Raw genomic sequence first — 16,143 nt, 5'->3', positions numbered from 1 at the left:
AAAACAAAACTGAAATAAAAGAAACACATCAAAGGCAAGTTTAGAGCTTGGGTTGCCTCCCAAGTAGCGCTTGGTTTATAGTCTTCAGCCTGACTCTTCAGCTCTGTTATGATTTTATTTTTATAATTATTAATATAGAATAATATTAATATAAATTAATATAGATAAATGGGTCAAAAGTCGTCTTTCTTGAAAAAGTAAGAAAAAGACCTTTCGTTAGAAGTTCGAAAAAGTCTGCTATGAAAAAGAAAGGGGTTGAAATCTACACATTGATTCTTTTCGCGATTTTTGGTGAACCGTATGCATCAAAAGGTGCATTGTTCAGCAAAGTAGATTGTAGAGACTTGACATCCACTTTTCCACCCCAACAATGCTTCAGATGATGGCCATTTGCATGAAATCTTTCACCTTTTTCATTTTCCAGCTCCACCGCACCATGGTTAGCAGCTTGTACCACAGTGAATGGCCTTGACCAACGTGATTTGAGTTTGCCCGGAAATAATCTCAATTTGGAATTATGAAGTAACACCTTTTGCCCCGCTTCAAAGACCTTGGGGATAATTTTCTGATCATGATACTTCTTGGTCCGTTCCTTATAGAGCCTTGCACTTTCATAGGCATTAAGGCGAAATTCCTCTAACTCATTCAGTTGTAGGAGCCTTTTTGCACCAACAGCTTGAAAGTCAAAGTTGAGCTTTTTTATGGCCCAATAAGCTCCATGTTCCAATTCTACAGGCAGATGACATGCTTTTCCAAACACCAACCGATAGGGAGACATCCCAATCGGAGTTTTATATGCTGTCCTGTAGGCCCAAAGAGCATCATCCAGTTTTAATGACCAATCCTTTCTTGTTGCACCTACTACCTTCTCAAGAATGCTTTTGATCTCTCGGTTGGATATTTCTGCTTGGCCATTTGACTGAGGATGATAAGCCAAAGTTACCCTGTGCTTTACACCATATTTCTTCATCAGAGCTTGAAATTGATGATTGCAAAAGTGAGAACCGCCATCACTAATAATAGCCCGAGGTGCTCCAAATCTCGTGAAGATGTTTTTCTTTAAGAATTTGATCACCGTTTTAGCATCACTGGATACACATGCAGTAGCTTCAACCCATTTCGAGACATAATCCACAGCAACCAGAATGTACTCTTGATTGAGAGACTTTGGAAACGGGCCCATGAAGTCAATTCCCCATACATCAAAGAGTTCAACTTCCAGAATATTATTCAGAGGCATTTCATTCCTTCTTGATATGTTTCCCACTCGTTGACACCGATCACATCGGATCACAAAGGCATATGCATCTTTAAATAGTGAAGGCCAATAAAAACCACTTTGAAGGACTTTGGCAGCCGTTTTCTCTCCTCTAAAGTGCCCACCATAAGCTGAAGAGTGGCAACACTCTAGAATATCTTGCTGCTCAACTTCCGGAACACATCTTCTTATCATCTGATCGGCACATCTTTTGAACAAGTAAGGTTCTTCCCAGAAGTACATCTTTGCATCGTGAAGAAATTTCCTCTTTTGATGGGAGTTAAGGTCTAGTGGCAGAGTTCCACAAACCAGATAATTAACCAGATCTGCATACCATGGAGTAGTTGAGTTATCCACAAAGAACAAGCATTCATCGGGAAAAGCTGCATTGATCTCTTGACAATGATCATGTTGAGCTTCACTACTTAATCGAGATAGATGATCGGCCACTTGGTTCTCAGTGCCTTTCCTATCAACAATTTCCAAGTCAAATTCTTGAAGCAAAAGGACCCATCGAATTAGGCGTGCTTTGGAATCTTTCTTGGTAAACAGATACTTTAGGGCAGAGTGGTCCGTATAGATAGTCACTTTGGTGCTCACAATATAAGACCGGAATTTCTCACAAGCAAACACCACTGCAAGCAATTCTTTCTCTGTAGTAGTGTAGTTAAGTTGGGCATCATCCAAAGTTTTACTAGCATAGTAGATGGGATGGAAGACCTTTTCTACTTTTTGTCCTAGAACTGCTCCAACGGCAAAATCACTAGCATCTGCCATAATGATGAAGGGTAGCTCCCAATTAGGTGCCACTAAAATTGGTGCTGAGGTGAGCTTCTTCTTTAATTCTTCAAAAGAGTTCATACAAGTGTCATCAAACTTGAACTCCCTATCTTTCTCCAACAAATTGCACAAAGGCTTAGTGATTTTAGAGAAATCTTTAATGAAACGACGGTAGAATCCCGCATGACCCAAGAAACTTCTAATACCCTTAACACTTGTTGGTGGAGGCAATTGCTCAATAACAGATATCTTTGCCTTGTCAACTTCTAGGCCTTGTTTGGATACTCGATGACCAAGGACAATGCCCTCTTGCACCATGAAGTGACATTTTTCCCAATTCAGAACCAAATTAGTTTCTTCACATCTTTGCAAAACAGCCGCCAAATTATCTAAACAACAATCAAAAGAATCTCCAAAAACAGAGAAGTCATCCATGAACACTTCAATTGTTTTCTCAATCATGTCAGCAAAGATGGCCATCATGCATCTTTGAAATGTTGCTGGAGCATTGCAAAGACCAAATGGCATTCTTTTGAAAGCAAACGTGCCATATGGACAAGTAAAGGTTGTTTTCTCTTGATCTTCTGGGGCTATTACAATTTGGTTGTATCCTGAATACCCATCCAAGAAACAAAAGAATTCTTGCCCAGCAAGTTTATCCAACATCTGATCAATAAATGGCAGCGGGAAATGGTCTTTTCTGGTTGCTGTATTTAACTTTCGATAATCCATGCAAATTCTCCACCCAGTCACAGTACGAGTTGGAACTAGCTCATTTTGGGTGTTAGCCACTACAGTTATACCGCCTTTTTTAGGGACGCATTGAACTGGGCTCACCCATGAACTATCAGAAATAGGGTAGACTATGCCAGCAGAAAGCCATTTCAGGATCTCTTTCTTGACTACTTCTTTCATAACTGGGTTTAATCTCCTTTGATGCTCAATGGAAGGTTTGTGACCATCCTCTAATAAAATCTTGTGCATACAAATAGAAGGGCTGATCCCTTTGATGTCAGCTATGGACCACCCAATAGCTTTCTTGTGGTGTCTCAAGACCCTTAACAGTTTCTCTTCTTGCAACGTGGACAACTTAGAAGAAACGATCACAGGTAAAGTAGTAGAATTACCCAAGTAGGCATACTTGAGATGTGATGGTAAAGTCTTCAACTCCAACACCGGCGGTTCATCCACAGAAGGCTTTAGAGGAGAGCTTAAAGCACTAGTCACATCCAGAGGCTCAAAAGTCTTAGCTTTTCGATACGGAAATGCTTCAATACTCATCATTTCTGCATAAGCTTCAACCTTGCCATCAATACTACTTGTTTCTCCAATCAACAATGCTTCTAATGGGTCTTTGGTCAAAGAGTTAATCAACTCCTCTTGCACTGTAGAATCAATCACATCGATACAATTACAGTGAGCAGAATCATCTGGAAACTTCAAGGCTTGATTCATGTTGAATATCACCTTCTCATCATTTACTCGCATGGTGATCTCACCCTTTTCTACGTCAATGAGGGTTCTTGCAGTAGCTAAGAATGGCCGTCCCAAAATAATGGGGATATTCCAATCTACCTCACAGTCTAACACAATGAAATCAGCTGGGAATATGAATTTGTCTACCTTCACCAAGACATCTTCTACAATCCCTTTTGGATATGAGATACTTCTGTCAGCAAAGAGCAATGTAACAGTTGTTGGCCTTGCTTCACCCAAATTTAATCGATTAAATACAGCTAGAGGCATCAAGTTAACACTTGCTCCCAAATCGCATAGGGCTTTTCCATTGAAGTGTTTGCCTATGTTACAAGGAATATAAAAGCTGCCTGGATCTCTCAATTTGGGTGGGAGTTTTCGCTGCAAGATGGCACTACAATCTTCAGTCAGAGCCACCGTTTCAAATTCACCAAATCTCTTCTTTTTGGAGAGAACATCCTTAAGAAACTTAGCATACTTAGGCATCTGCTCTAATGCTTCAGCAAACGGGATGTTGATGTGTAATTGCTTAAACATGTCCACAAATTTCTTGAACTGGACATCTTCATCTTTCTTCTTGAACCTTTGAGGAAAGGGAAGTGGCGGCATCTGTGTAGCAAGAGGGGGAGTTGTCTTCCTCTTTTTATCATCAACCATTTCACCCTCTACATTCTTTCCTCGAACCACATCAGTGAGATTTTCTTCTGTTTGTTTCCTTTTCTTGGTTTCTTCCTCTTCTACTATACCACCTTCTTCTGAAAGCTCATTTGTATCAAGGTCAGTCGCCATACTGTTAGTGATGTCCTTGCGTCTGACTAGGCCTCTGAATGTCAGGTATTGCTTTCCACTTCTCAAACTGATAGCTTTGCACTCTTCATTACCATCCCTTTTTGGATTGGGAATGGTATCACTTGGTAAGCTGCTTCTTGTGAGTACATTCATTTGTGAAGCCAGTTGACCCATTTGCACCTCGAGATTCTTGATGGCAGTTTCATGGAGAGAAAATGTTGCCTTATTCTCAGCCCTTGCAGATTCTTGATTTGCTAATAGTTGAGCAAACATCTTCTCAATTTTGGATTCTTCCTTTTGAGGATGCTGCTGTTGCAATTGATGTTGCTGTGGTTGACCATGAAAACCAGGAGGCCCCATTTGTTTAGCACCAGATGGTAATATTTGTGGAGGATTCAAACTTGGCCCATTTCGCCAAGAGAAATTTGGGTGATTTCTCAAATTTGGATTGTAAGTTTGAGAGTAAGGGCTTCCTTGTGGTCTTTGCTGCGCATTATTCATATAATTGACTGTCTCCAAGGTGTATGGGCATTGATCAGAATGATGTTCCTCATTACAATGGTCACAAGTGTATCCCGGAGCCTGAAGTGCATGAACTCCTGCAGCATTTCCTTTCTTAATCTGCAATTCCAGATTGTCAAATCTCTTAGATATTGCTTCAAGTTGCGATGCAATATCCCTTGATGATGAAGAACTAGGCTCCTTATATCTCCCAGAACTTTGCCTTCTTTTGTTATACTGTTGCATAGTGCTAGATGCCACCTCTTCATACAGTTCATATAGCTCATTTACCTTCATCTTTCCGATTCCTCCGTTTGAAGCGGTATTCAGCATTGTCACTGTCTGATCATTCAACCCATTCCAGAAGGCTTCCATTAGAACATATTTCTTTTGCTCATGATTTGGACAATTTCTCCACATATCCTTGAATCTTTCCCAAGCCTCGTAGAATAACTCATCCGGATGCTGCTCGAAAGAAAGCAATTCACCCCTTAATGTAGCACGTTTGCCCCTTGGAATAAATCTGCCCTTGAACTTAGACACAAGATCATCCCAAGTCTTAATGGAGTGTTTTGGTAAAGAATTCAACCACGTTTTCGCCTTGTGAGATAATGACATGGGGAACAATCTCAATCGCAGTGCATCTTTAGTAACCCCAGTTTGTTTGAAGTTCTCACAAACCTCTATAAACTTGGTCAAATGCTCATTGGATCATCCTTAAAATTTCCTTCAAAAGTACCCATCATCCCCAGTAGTTGAATCATAACGGGCTTGATTTCAAAATTCCTGGCTTGAATGTCTGGTAGCCGGATACTTGAGTGAAAAGTCTGCCCTTCTTTATCCAAATAGTCATCCAGGGTGTACACATTATTCTCATCTTCCTCTGCCATGTTTTCTTCTGATTCTGATTCAAGTGGTGGTGGTGGTGGTGGCGGCGGTGGAAGTAACTGAGTTTGTTGTTGAATCTCCGGTGTGTTTTCAGTTTCTCCCGACCTGGATACTTCTTCAGTAACTTCTTCCACAATAACTTCCAGTCTTCCTTGCATGCGTCAGGGGTTACCTGCACATTCAAATCAAAAACAAAAGTATCAAACTTATCAAGAGAAATGAACAAAATAAATACTACTACTACCTATAATCACTACAAATGCTAACTGAAACTTAAGCGTAACCAAGCACACAATAAGGACAATCAACCTCAAACACTCTAGCCGTTAGTCCCCGGCAACGGCGCCAAAAACTTGTTCACCAATAACTTGACCGCAAGTGGACGGGTCACAAGTAATATAAAAAGTATCGTTCCCTCAGAGACTAAGGCTAGATGAGTTGAAAAATCATAATTGTGTATTTGATTAGGTTAAGTGAAAAAATTGTTGTAAAAGAGTTTGTGAAATGAAAATTAAGAAAACAATGGTTTAAAGCAGTATAAAATCAAATCGACCTTGAAACAATTAAGAGACTAGGGTTATTCTTCACTAAAGTACTTCATGAAACTGGATTAATTACTTCTCAAGTAGTGCTTTACAATAAGTTCAGTTAGCCTGGGTTTATAGAATTGATTAAGCTTTCTCAAGTCAAAACCAAATGTTGCAAACACAATTAAAACACAGCAATCTCTTGCATTTGTTTGAAAAGGTTGCTCTTTAAAAACCAAAACCCATTTAGTCTATGCTAGGTCAACAGATACATCTCTGATCAATCGACAAACCATCTATTCACTCAAATAAATTTCTGGACTAGCATGTTTTTACCAAAGTTCACGAATTAGTTTAACTCTCAAGTTAAACTAATCAATCAATCAATCCAAATGATGGCCAGACAAAAGGAAGCATTAAGCTCAAAGTAAAAACAACGAATATTATCATTAACACTAAAGAGATAGTAAAACCCAAGTCTCAATCCATACAATAGATCAAAATAACCCTAGAAAAACGGATTTAGCTATACATATCGAGTAAAGAACTACAACTATAAGAGTATCTAGTAGTCATAGCAGAAACAAGAAGGGAAGAAGAAGGAAACCCAGAAAATTCAAGTTACAAGCTTTGAATCTCTTCTAGCTTCAAGCCCAAAGGTTCCAAGCCTCCAAAACTCCAAACCCTAGCAGAGCCAGCCTCCAAAATTGCTCCAAAAGTCGAACCCCCTTCAGAAAACCCAGTTCCACCTCTATATGCCCTAATGTTTTAAGTTAGCAAGTAAAACGCATAACTGCGAGGGGCCAGGTGCCGCGGCGTATTCCTTCAGGCATCGCGGCGCCTATTACAGAATGACATTGTGGCTCAGGCGCCGCGGCGCATGTGATAATAGGTCGCGGCGGATTTCACCGAACAGGTTTCCTCCGAGATAGCTTGGGCACCGCGGCGGATTCAGCAAGGCGCCGCGGCGGATTTCACAGAGGCGCACTCCTCCCTTTCTGTTTGATCTGCCGCGGCGTTTTCTTCCAAGAGGCTGCGGCGGATGCCTTCTTTTCAGCTTTACTCCATTCTTTACTCTCCTCAGGCTTTGTTTCCTGCAAAATTGACTTATAAACCCAATAAAAGAGCGTTAAATCAGCTTAATTCAGTAGGAATTTTGAGAGGTTATCAGGGAGCTTAAAGTATGATGAAAGAAAGCCAACTCAAAAAAGAACCTGAAAGAGTTACCCTCTCTGTATTCTTCGTCGCGACACAAGATGGTCTTTGTTGCAGTGAAGTCCTCAAGCTCACAACACCTCCTCCCTAGATTCTTAACCATAGAAATGAATTGGTTTCACTGCAGCAACAACCATCAGATAGCAAAAAGTAGAGTTTTACTTATCTGAGTTTGGGAACCCCCAAATTAGGTTAAGAGCTCGAAATTCTGAGGAGCCTGCCACCATTCCACTTTCAGAAACACATAATCTCACTTCCTCTCATTTTCTCTCAACTCTCCACCACTCCCAACCATAAATTCTTCACTTTTACTTCATTTCATCAACAATCTTCCATATTTGAACTGATTAATCCTCACTATTCCACCTCTACGTCACCTTTTCATACCTATTTCGTCTTCCATGGTTACCAAGAGTGTTGAAACTGATTGGAGCAAGATTGGAGCTATGAGTGGCTGAACTTGTGGTACTCTTAGGTGTTGGGGATTTAAGCTTGAGCTCATAAACTACAATAGGGTGTTGCTATTTTCAATTGTTGTAGCTATGTGTATTTGAATCTCTAAATTCAGGATTTAAATTCATATTCTGCTACCTTGAATTGCTAATAAGTTATCCTTATGATTGATTTTCTTGTATTTGACTTAGATGATGTTGATGTGGTTTTTTAAGTAATGTATGATTATATCTTTCTTAACCCTTGGCTTTTGATTGATTTGCAATGATTATTATTAGTTAATTTGATTGCCATTGGGTCTTGGATACTAATCAGTATCCAAGGAGAGCATTGCATTACTCCATTTTATTTAGACACTAAGTGGTCTTGCAATAATGTTTTGAGAAAGTGTTAATTTATTTTGACCAAAGTGATTTTCACTAATTCAAGCATTGGGCCTAAACGATTGTTTAGGATTTTAATTAAGACTTAGTGCTTTCAGCTCCCAGTATTTTGAAAAAATAGGGATAGCTCAATTCCCATTACCAAAAACGTTTTTACTAAAACCCTTCAATCCAAAACTATTCCACTTCACTACTCTTATAACTAAAAGTTCAAAAACAAGCACTTTTTCCTTACATCATTTCTTTTATCCTTATCGACCATGAACTTTGACAATCAAATCCAATTTTACAATGTTTTTTAAACACTTAGCTATTTAGGATTCAATTAAGGCTCCGAGAGTGAAATGTCCTAAGGCTGTATCATTGTAGTGCAATCTTGGGTTAATTTGTGATCTTGGCTCTCAAGGCATTTAGTAATCAGTCAAATCAGTGGAAGTTCTTACCATGACGAAGAATTTCAAGAGCAAAAGATCCTCACACGCATGGTTTCACCACGGTGTAGCCAGGAATTGGCCACGACGAAGGGCAGAGACGTGTAAAACAAGAGGTGTAATGCAATTTTCAAACTCTTTATAGCAATCATCAAAACCATAACGAAAAAGGTTCAACAATACCAAAATTTATCTCATCCAAATACAATTTTAAAAAGCAACAAGTGATGAAAGGGATAGATCTAGTTGAATTCAAACACAAACTCCCTCCCCCACACTTGAATCAAACATTGCTCTTAATATTTATCAAGCACAAAATTGACAAACTACTAAGTGAACTGGACATTGTGAAGTCTAATTTAAATTGGAGCACAACACATCAAATCCATGGAAAGAGAGAAGGGAGTGATTAAGCCAGGAAAGAAAGGTAAAGAGAAATGAATAAAACAAGTACATGAGGTAACCAATAACAGCACAAAGGAAACAACTAGAACATGGCCATTAGTAGCCTTGAAACCATTCAAGTAAATAGGAAATACAAGTTAAAAACAATCCAAAGATGAGAAACACCACAAAGTTAACAAAAGTTGAAATATCCTTCCTTAAACCCCTTTTAGTGCACGTTTGGAAGCATTACGGTTCAAGCAGAACACGAAACAAGCTCGTAGATTAAAAAGTTGAAATTTGTTTATCCGATTACTATTTATAGAAAAATTGTATTGAGGTGATTCAAAATTTTATTTGAACCTCTTTAAATTCTTTATGAGGAAAAATGTAAATCTAGACTTATCTCTTGCCAATTTGTACAGTTTATTGCATGAACCTTATTGTTCATTTAGTCGAAATAGTATTTTTTAGATTCTCTGCCCTGACTTTATACGATCATAACTTTTAGCGCACACATCCAATTTAAGTGATTTGCCATTTGTTTTAAAGCTTAAAATGTGTTCTAGATACTTACCAAATTTTATAAGCAGATTCATTCATTTGCCTCACTTTCACTCTATAGCAATATCATGGTTTATTTAGAGACAAACTATCCTCCTTACTTGCATTAATAATTGATTAACCTTTCAAACATATTATTATTCTATCCATGTACTAAACACTCCCATACAACATCATAGCAATTATACATGCTATTATCATTATTCAGCATCACATAATATTAGTAGCACATTTACATCATACATTGGTAAACAAATTACATAATGTGATACAATACATTTCTTGAATTCTTATGTCTTTTCCTTGCCTCCTTTTCATGCATTCTTTTGCTTGATCATTATCAACTATTAAGGTTAGTTAAGGGACGGTGAGATTTAGGAGAATCTCAGTAGCAAATAATTACCCATATGCATACAATACTAATGCTTGATGGATGACATGCTTGGTTACATGCTTTCATGCTTATAAAATGACATGCTTTAATGTTCAGAGTTCCATTCACACATAGGCATGGAACATACAAGAAATAAAGCAACACTCGATCTTTCATAATGTAAGTCATCATCAACACCAACACATAAGCATATATATTAAGCATACAATAAGGGTAAGTTCACTACTTTTTATCCTTAAGCATTTTTCTTGCTCCCTTTATTTCTCAACCACCAAGATTGCTTGAACGATCTTGTCATTCCTCTTTCTTGGTGTCTAATGGCCCTAAATTCACAATACATAATAATAGCCAATACTCTAAGACCATGAAAACTATTAACAACTCTAAGTTTCAAACTTGATTCCTCTTTAACCTTAAATTTCCACTTTCTTGATTTTGATTCCTAAATTCATTCTCTTAGCCATTTCCCACTTAATTTTTCATAAGAAATCCAAATGTAAGCTTGGATTTATCAAAATCCAACTCCTCCTATTTCTTGAGTTGGCCGAAAGGTATGCCTTTAGGGTCTAAAAATTTCTTTTTCAATTCTAATACTTCCAAACTTGTTTTCTCCCTTTTACCCTGCACAATTTTTCATTCAAAACTCATTAGAGGCATCAAAATCATCAAAATTCAGCCTAAGGCATAAACCCTAACTTGGCCAAATAGTCCCCTTAATAATACAATCATGAAATTCAACCAATTTCAACATAAAACCACTTGATTCTTATTCCTTTTAAGCCTTTAAATATTATTCCAACATCCATTTCATCTTCCCTTAAACTTAGAAATTTCATGCAGCATACCCCCTAGGGTTTCAATCTTCCAAAATCCAACAAAATCCATAACCAAGCTCAATAGCAATAAGGGAAATGAAAACTACATCAAAAACCATGAACATACCTTATTTTAGAGCTTGATCCTGCATGGAACTTGGAGCTCTTCCTCTTCTTCCTTCTTCCTCTTCTCCATGGCATCCCTCTCTCTTTCCTTCAAGTTGGCCAAAACTTGGCTTAAAGGGAGGGGGTATTTATAATAACTTTACTCAAATCCTAGCCCTTGATCTTATGTACGTGTGACTTGATCTTGACCATTCATTTAATCTTTTCTTGTGATCTTGCCAAGTGTAATCAAGATTGACAAGAGTCTCATAACATCACCTAGCCTTGCATCATCATCTTTATATCGAGTATGCCACGCGTCTCCCTTTTATCTCATATTACATCCAACTGTACAAGTAATACCTTCTCCTTCTATCTAACTGTACACATAATCCCTTGCATGTCCCTTTACCATTTTGGCATTAAAATAGAGAGGAAATTAATAGAAAATTCATGCAAAATGAAGCCTCTAGGTATTCCTCATCCTATCTTGTCATTCTGTACCGTAACAAGTACTTTTTCGAGCCCTGACTTACCGGGAATCACTGGGACATGTTTTGGCACTCGTCCTCATCTCAAATAAGTCCATATGGAATTATACATACTTTCAATGGAGGGAGAAATGCCTTTCCCTCTATCTTTCATTAAAATCATTTAATAATATTTATTTTAGAGTAAATTGACCGAATTCTTTCTATCAGTTCACAACGTCGAGAACTTGTCTCTAGGTACCAATACTATTTTTTCACCATGGGGAGTTTCTCTAATTTTTCTTAGGTCAAAAGTCAACCTTTAGATAGTTTACTTTGACTTTCTCTTGGTAGTGTATAAATAGGCTTCTAATTTCATTAAAGCCAACCTCTTTGCTTTCCAAGGACAAAATTATTTTTAAAACCTGTAATAATTTCTCAAGCACTATTCCCCATTTTTCTCCAATTATCTGAGGCCTCCTTATATTTTAAATAATTCAATTTCTGCTAATGTTCATTATTAGCCAAAGCCAAGGAATTCCACAATTTTCTTCTAAGGTTATTTTCGTCATTTTTAGCCTTATACAGGCCTTTAGACCTCATTCCTATTTTTTTAGAAATTTTTTTGAAGTATTTTATGCACACTTTCCATCACTGCTCTTTTTGACCTAAAACTTTTCAAACAATTAGGTACCTGCTTGGGTTTAACCTCAGGAATCATCTTCCTAAGATTCCAAGCACAACCTTTAGCCCATAATTATCTCCAATTCTCTCACTTGAACCCCTGAGATTTCATCAAAGTCTCTATCTTCCTCATTTCTTAGTCCCAAAAAACTTTCACTTTGTAATCTTGTCTCTGGGAATCTTCTCACCCTTCCAAAGAACTTCTAGAACTCCTACCACAAGGGGTTTGATAACCTGTCCATTTTAGGCTAATTCTAGTATTTCTAGGCTCAAATTTCAGGTTGTTACAAAAGTATCTAGCCGACATGTCGTACCTTGTTAATTTTAATTCTGGAAATGAGAAAATTAGAATTGATCAAGGGCCAAGTAGTGTAGTAGAAACTTGATATGAGGGGACGTACAGACTGGCTAGAATCAAGTAACGAACGGACAGTTGATTTACGTATGACCTTAAGAGAACCTGTCTCTTACAATCCTAGCCATGAAGACACCACAAGGTTGATCAATCCCTTGATACTGTCGAGTATTCTCACGAGAATATAAGGATGCAAGCAAAGCTCTCACTGAGAGAGATAAACTCAATTCTCATTCATCTAAATCTTTATTCAATTACAAAAAACCTAGCCTATATATAGGCAACAATAGAACACTCTAGAATCAGCATCCTAAGACATAAACGCTAAGGGTGATACCTCATTAATGATTATTTGACTATGGGAGGCACCATTTATTACATAGAAATAAAAGGGAATAACTTAAACTTCAAGAACAAGTCTGCTATTTGAAAATAGGAAACTGTAAAATAGGAAACTAATTAAAGCAAACAAAATCTAATTAATGTCAATAATATTACACTTGATGCTTCTTGAATCTTCTTGGACCTTCCAAATGGATCTTCATAATTACTATTCACGTCCATAAGCATGCATGGGCCTTTTAGGCATCCATTTGGGCTTGAATATATTTGAATCACGTTCTGAAACTCCCATAGTCCATAACACAATGCATTTGGATCCCAATTTAAAAGATTATAGCTCTAATGGATTCCTCCATGCACATATAATTGTGTTGGGCCTTTAATAACATAAGAATTGGCTTCAAATGCTCCTTTTGGGCTCTTAGAACACGTGCTCTTGTCTTGCTCAAGGTCCAAGTATTTCTACTCCAACAACTCACATGCCATGGTGGCTTTCGGGGTGGCCTTCCATATGTCACATCAAGCTCCGCACGTGTCCATGTCATCATCCAAGAAATGATCCATGTCCTCCTCCATGTAAGCATTCTTGAGTTATAAATTTCCTGAATACTCTGGAGGGCTTGTTGGGCCTCTAATTGGATGAGTGCTACTTGGGCTTCATGACCTCCATATTGTATGCTATTAGGAATATAAACCATGAGGTTGAACCTTAGACTTTGCATGCCTACATGTCACACATTTAGCACAAACAGACACAACAACTTTGCGCATACCAGGCCAATAACAGTGTTCATGCAAAAGAGTTAAAGTTTTATCAATACCAAAGTGACCCATCAAACCACCACCATGAGTTTCTTTGACAAGCAATTCACGCATAGAACATTTAGGAATGCACAATCTGTTTTTCTTAAAAAGAAACCCATCATATATGTAAAAGTCATTCAATCCATGCTTTTCACAAGAAGACCAAATCTTAGAAAAATCACAATCAGAATTATACAATCCTTTCAACAGTTCAAATCCAAGTAACCTAGCATGTAGAGAAGTAATAAGAGAATACCTCCTAGAAAGAGCATCAGCAACAATATTCTCTGTACCTTACTTATGCTTGATCACATATAGAAAGGTCTCTATAAACTCCAACCAGCGAGCATGCCTCTTGTTAAGCTTACCTTGAGATTTTAGAAACTTCAAACTTTCACGGTCAGAATGAATAATGAACTCTTTAGACCAAAGATAATGCTGCCAAGTTTTCAAAGTTCTTTTCAAAGCATAGAGCTCCTTATCATAAGTAGAGTAATTCAAGGAAGCTCCACTTAATTTCTCACTAAAGTAAGCTATAGGCCTAGACTCTTGCATCAAAACAGCACCAATACCAATTCCAGAAGCATCACATTCCACTTCAAAAATTTTATTAAAATCAGGCAAACACAATAGTGGTGCATTAGTTAATTTCTCCTTTAGGGTGTTAAAAGCCTTTTCTTGTGATTCACCCCATTTAAAAATAACATGCTTCTTAACAAGTTCGTTCAAAGGTGCAGCAATAGACGAAAAATCCTTAACAAACCTCCTATAGAAACTTGCTAATCCATGGAAACTCCTTACTTTATTGGCATTTGTTGGGGTTGGCCAATCCCTGATAGCTTTCACCTTCTCTTCATCCACACGGATCCCTTGAGCACCGACAACAAAACCAAAAAACACAACAGAATCCATGCAGAAAGAACATTTTTGAAAATTAGCATACAAGCTATTTTCTCTAAGAGTTTTAAACACCTCACACAAGTGCATAACATGGTCATCTAAAGTTCTGCTGTAAACAAGAATATCATCAAGTAGACAACTACAAATTTTCCAATAAATGAACGAAAAACATGATTCATTAAGCTCATGAATGTACTAGGTGCATTGGTCAACCCAAACGGCATAACCAACCATTCATACAATCCAAATTTAGTTTTAAAAGCTGTTTTCTATTCATCTCCCTCTTTCATGCGAATTTGATGATAACCACTCCTTAGGTCAATTTTAGAAAATAATGCGGCACCATGTAACTCATCATCTAACATGTCATCTAATCTAGGAATAGGATAACGATACTTAACTGTTATTTTGTTGATGGCTCTACAATCAACGCACATTCACCATGAACCATCTTTCTTGGGCACTAGAAGTACTGGAACAGCACATGGGCTCAAACTTTCCCTTACAAAGCCTTTCCTCATGAGTTCATCAACTTGGCATTGAATCTCTTTAGTTTCTTCGGGATTGGCTTTATAAGCTGGTCTATTAGGTATAGAAGCTCCAGGGATGAAATCAATCCTATGCTCAATTCCTCTTAAGAGAGGAAGCCCATCGGGAACTTCATTAGGGAATAGGTCGCCAAATTCCTGCAACAAAGCCACAACACTAGAAGGCAAAGAGGGCTTAAGTTGGTTAGTAGAAAAATAAGCATCCTTGCACACAAGCACCAAGACTCGCTCACTCAATAATGCTCTCTTAACCTCACTTTTTCCAGCAAATAGACTCTCTTTCTTTTGTTCATTTTTCTCATATTCATTCCTTTTCTTTTCTTTTTTCTATACTCTCTCTTTTTCACTCCACTCACTTATTTTTTTGCATTCTTTCTCAATCCTCACTTGGTCATCACAAGCTTCTTTAGGCCTAAGAGGCTTCAATACAATGATTTTTCCATTGAAAGGTACAGAATAACAATTTTTATAACCATCACGGTGAGCTCTACTATCAAACTGCCATGGCCGTCCAAGCAAAAGATGTCTAGCAAGCATTGGGACTACATCACATAAAACTTCAGTATGGTAGTTGCCAACAGAAAAAGAAACCAAAACTTGCTTAGTGACCTTAGCTTCAGCACTATCATTCAACCATTGCAATTTATAAGGCTTAGGATGCTTCATAGTAGATAAATCCAACTTTTCAACAAGTAAGGTACTAGCAACATTGGTAACACTACCACTATCAATAACCATGCTACATACCTTATCCTTTATGAAGCACCTAGTGTGGAAGATGAGCTCTCGCTGCTCTTGCTCTTTATCTTCCTTTGGTTGCATGTTTAGGGGTCTTCTAGCCACTAATGCTTCTCCATTAACAAGTTCAGCTTCATTAATCTCCAATTTAGAATCAGTCACCAAAGAAGGCATGTCATCACCACTTTCATCACTAGAATGCACACTGTCATACTCGCCATTATCTTTGAGAATCATGGCCCTCTTATTGGGACATTGGGAAGCAATATGCCCTTTTCCATGACATCTAAAACATTGAGGAGAAGAGGTTCTATCAGTAGAAGAAGTTTTAGAGTCAAG

At 37.8% G+C, this 16,143-nt stretch overlaps 1 protein-coding gene across 1 annotated transcript; it reads right to left on the bottom strand.

The window, feature by feature from the left end:
• Nucleotides 1–262: 262 nt before the first annotated feature.
• LOC114740981 (uncharacterized) lies at nucleotides 263–5,422 on the bottom strand. The gene is made up of 3 exons (XM_028929236.1): nucleotides 2,943–5,422; nucleotides 1,424–2,849; nucleotides 263–1,288 (listed from the first exon to the last, which is right to left on the bottom strand). The coding sequence occupies exons 1-3, from the start codon at nucleotides 5,420–5,422 to the stop codon at nucleotides 263–265; spliced, it is 4,932 nt and encodes a 1,643-aa protein (XP_028785069.1).
• Nucleotides 5,423–16,143: the final 10,721 nt, after the last annotated feature.

Source organism: Neltuma alba, unplaced genomic scaffold, assembly GCF_004799145.2.
Source record: "Neltuma alba isolate B1F8T4 unplaced genomic scaffold, ASM479914v2 tig00003226_pilon, whole genome shotgun sequence".
Lineage (NCBI taxonomy): Eukaryota > Viridiplantae > Streptophyta > Magnoliopsida > Fabales > Fabaceae > Neltuma > Neltuma alba.
This window is presented reverse-complemented; position numbering and strand designations above follow the sequence as displayed.